Source organism: Coptis chinensis, chromosome 2 (genome assembly GCF_015680905.1).
Source record: "Coptis chinensis isolate HL-2020 chromosome 2, ASM1568090v1, whole genome shotgun sequence".
Classification (NCBI taxonomy): Eukaryota; Viridiplantae; Streptophyta; class Magnoliopsida; order Ranunculales; family Ranunculaceae; genus Coptis; species Coptis chinensis.
In genome coordinates this window covers 80,987,966-80,991,313 of record NC_141457.1, presented here as the reverse complement: position 1 = coordinate 80,991,313, position 3,348 = coordinate 80,987,966, and the positions used below count along the sequence as shown (strand labels likewise).

General features: G+C 36.4%; 1 protein-coding gene across 1 annotated transcript; it reads left to right on the top strand.

The window, feature by feature from the left end:
• On the top strand, positions 1–975 carry LOC147518195 (uncharacterized). The gene has a single exon (XM_086590106.1). It carries the CDS (start codon positions 278–280, stop codon positions 851–853), a length of 576 nt encoding a protein of 191 aa, XP_086446232.1. The 5' UTR covers positions 1–277; the 3' UTR covers positions 854–975.
• The last annotated feature ends 2,373 nt before the right edge of the window (positions 976–3,348 follow it).

Sequence of the window (3,348 nt, the reverse complement as noted above, 5' to 3'; positions counted from 1 at the left end):
CTGTCACCTCCCACTTCAAAAACCCAATAAAACAACAAGTTTCCGTAATCCCCAAATTACCCTCCCTTCACTATTACTTCCGACACACACAAAAGAAAGAGAGGATTCATCTCAAATTCTCAATCAATCTTCTTCCCCTCTTTTAGGGTTAGGGTTTCATCACAAAAAAAAAACTTGTCAATTCCTCCAAATTAAATAATCTTCCCCAAAATTAGGTTATCATTCATCAAAAAGAAGCAATCTTTGATAAAAATCCCGACATTTCAATGAAATTTTAATGATTTGTTCACCCCACATCACTTGGGCATCTCTAATTCTACTTTCTTGGCTCTCATTTGACTGTTTGTTTACTGAAACAATGAAGGTACACCCAATTCCAAAGAAGAGAAACATTAGTTTCCACTACAACATGAATTCCCCATTATCAGAAGCAAATTCAATCATAAACAGACAGAAAAAGCTACGTAGACTACCTCATATATTCAATAAAGTCCTGGAACTTCCATTTCATTCCGAAACCGACGTCGAAATTGAAGAAAAACAAGATTGTTTTAGGTTTATTATCACTACTGATGATGTCGGTACCGATATTTGCACACACACAATTGAGATATATCCTGGTGTTAGTAAAGTTGTTTTGAGAGGTGGGAATGTAGTGGAGTTGGATTTAGATGAGCTTGAATTTGATTTATGGAGGTTTAGGCTACCGCAATCTACTAAACCGGAACTTGCTAGTGCTGTTTATGTGGATGGGGAACTTATTGTGACAGTTCCGAAGGATAATGAAGGTTGGGGAGATGGAAATGAGCAGGTTAGGGAGAGTGGTGTAGGTCGTCTTGTTCTTGTACAGTAATGTTTCTTACTTATGCCCTTTTGGTATGGGTTAGAATTTTCATTTTGTTTTATGAAACTTTGTTCTTGAAAGTTTTAGTGTAACCTTGTTAGTTTTAATGAAGAAATTTGTTTCATTCCATAGATTATCTTGTGTTGGTTTCGATCAGTTTTCTTTGTTTTGTATTCTATTGTGCATAATTGAGCTATTTAGGGCAGGGAAAAAGATTGTGCTTTTAGAATCTTCGGTCTCTTATTTGTCCTATTTAGTGTAGGGAAGCATCAATTTTTTTTGCTTGCTGATTATCTCTGTGTTTGGTGGTGTACTAGTCTCTGAGAAAACCATGTTGCAATATTCGAGTTCCAGAGTTGATGTTTTGTGCCTAGGGATAATTGTAGAATTTTTCAGTAATACACAACGAACATTTATGCTTCGATCGACTTAATCCTTGGATAATCCAAGTCAAGTTTAATTATCAAGGATGCCGAATAATCATAAAGAGACATCTTCACTTGACCTGATTAAGTTTCCCTATTGTTGGAACTTGGAACACACAACTTTATTTAAAAGAGAACACATGTGAGAAGAAAGCACATATAATTTACCTAACAGAATGTTGCTAGATGGCCTTGAGCCATCAATTTCCCTATTTTTCTTTCAGTAGAGGTAGGAGGAATTCCACACCGGGATGCATTTGGTGTTCATTGATGTATTGGTTCATTGAAACCTTTGTGGTCTTTTATCATCGACTCTAAATTGTTGTCTTCTTACCCATATTGTGTCTCAGACAATCAAGATTTCCTCCAGCTTGCAAGACTAATTAATACATTATGGATTTAGGGATGTGTTTGGTACATCGAATAGGAATTCATGGAATACGGGGGGATATAGAGAAAATATTGAAGACGATGGTCTTATTGTTTGTTTGGGAAAATGAATGGAAACTCCCTCTTGATTCATGGACTAAACTCTAAAGAGTAGGTTGGATATTTGCATGCTGTTCTTCTGCTTTACTGATTTTGGTCGTCAAGTAATTTTTTTGATACCCAGCTGAGAGACTGTTTTCTCCAATTTCTGTGTAGTTCCTTCTGTTGACTTTCCTCGCAAATGTTTTTTTTTTGGATCAGAGTGATGCTCATTAGCTTGTTCTCTGTTCTTGTTGTTTATGAAATTGCCGATGTTTGGCAACCAAGGAACAAGGTTTCTTCACTTCGTCAGTCAATTTAAGTTTGTAGGCTTCTGTCAGCAATATTAGTAACTCGACTTTGAGTTGCTCTGCATTTATATTGCTGAATTGTGGGTTAAAAGTTCACCATTCCGTTTAAATACATGTTGTTTGTCAGTTTTATCACTTTTTTCTGAAATTGCTTCTCCAACCTTGAGAAGTAGATATATTCTTTGAAGGACATACGCGAATCACCACATCATTAGAAGCTATTGATAAGTTAAGGTGAACTGCAGCCTTTCCTCAGTATGCCTAGACTTTGAACTGTATGCAGTACTTGTGCTAATCCCAAGAGATTTTGAATCTCAAAGCTTTCTAGTCTGCAAGTTTAAAGCATCATCATCTTTTTTTAAGTCCTTTTTCAGTTTTTCCATCCTCAAATTGTTTTGGTGTTAGTGTGTTACACATAACACATTGCAGTGGTTTAGACTTTAGACTTTAGATACAATCCAACATGGTTAATATATAGGGTCCTTCAATTATGGTTGGTTCTGATTTAACCTTTTGTCCAATGTGTGCAACCCCAATAATATAATATAGAATCTTCTTCTTAACTGAGAATACTGACCTTAAAGGATCACTGAAATGTCAAGAGAAAAAGAAAAAAAGATGATGAAGAATGAGACCCTTATCCTGTGAATAAGAATGTCCTTTTAGGTAGACCTTCGAAAATGCAAAACTGCTCAGGTCCAACTATTTTCCTCCACGGCTCCACTTCCTTTTACATGAGAGAACTTTACCACAAATTACACGTGAGCATCAATTCTCCTTTCGGTGTTTTGGTCTATTATGCGGGCTCTTTTACTTGGGGTGCTTTTAGTGTCTTGTTGTAGTTGAGAAACTGAGATTTTTGACAAATCTTATTACAAGAATTCCTGATATACTCTTACAATGGTTTGATCATTTAATTTTATTTACTTTTTCTTCCGTATGGATTGAATTCCCATTTCATCATAGAATTTTTTTGAGAGCGTGGTTCGCCATGTTCGTGAAAAAAATCTAAGCCACTGGGAACGACACTAAGCTACCATGTAGTTAGGCCAAGTACTAATAAAGTGGAATACCTGCATCCACTAAGTGAGCGAGTTGACTCGACAATGTCCCCCCTCTGTATACATACCGCATACCTTTTTGGGGTAACATGTTGGTCTGTATCTCAACTTGCAAGAGACGACATGAACATGTTGGTAAAGGCCAGTGCGGCAGTCTGCTCTCTAAAATATAAAGCGAAGGTTTTTTATACCTTTGGAAGCTAAAAAGGGTACATTTTCTACCTATATAAACTTGTAAC

Coding starts and splice junctions, on each gene's coding strand:
- LOC147518195 (XM_086590106.1), top strand. CDS start 278: ATGATTTGTTCACCCCACATCACTTGGGCATCTCTAATTCTACTTTCT.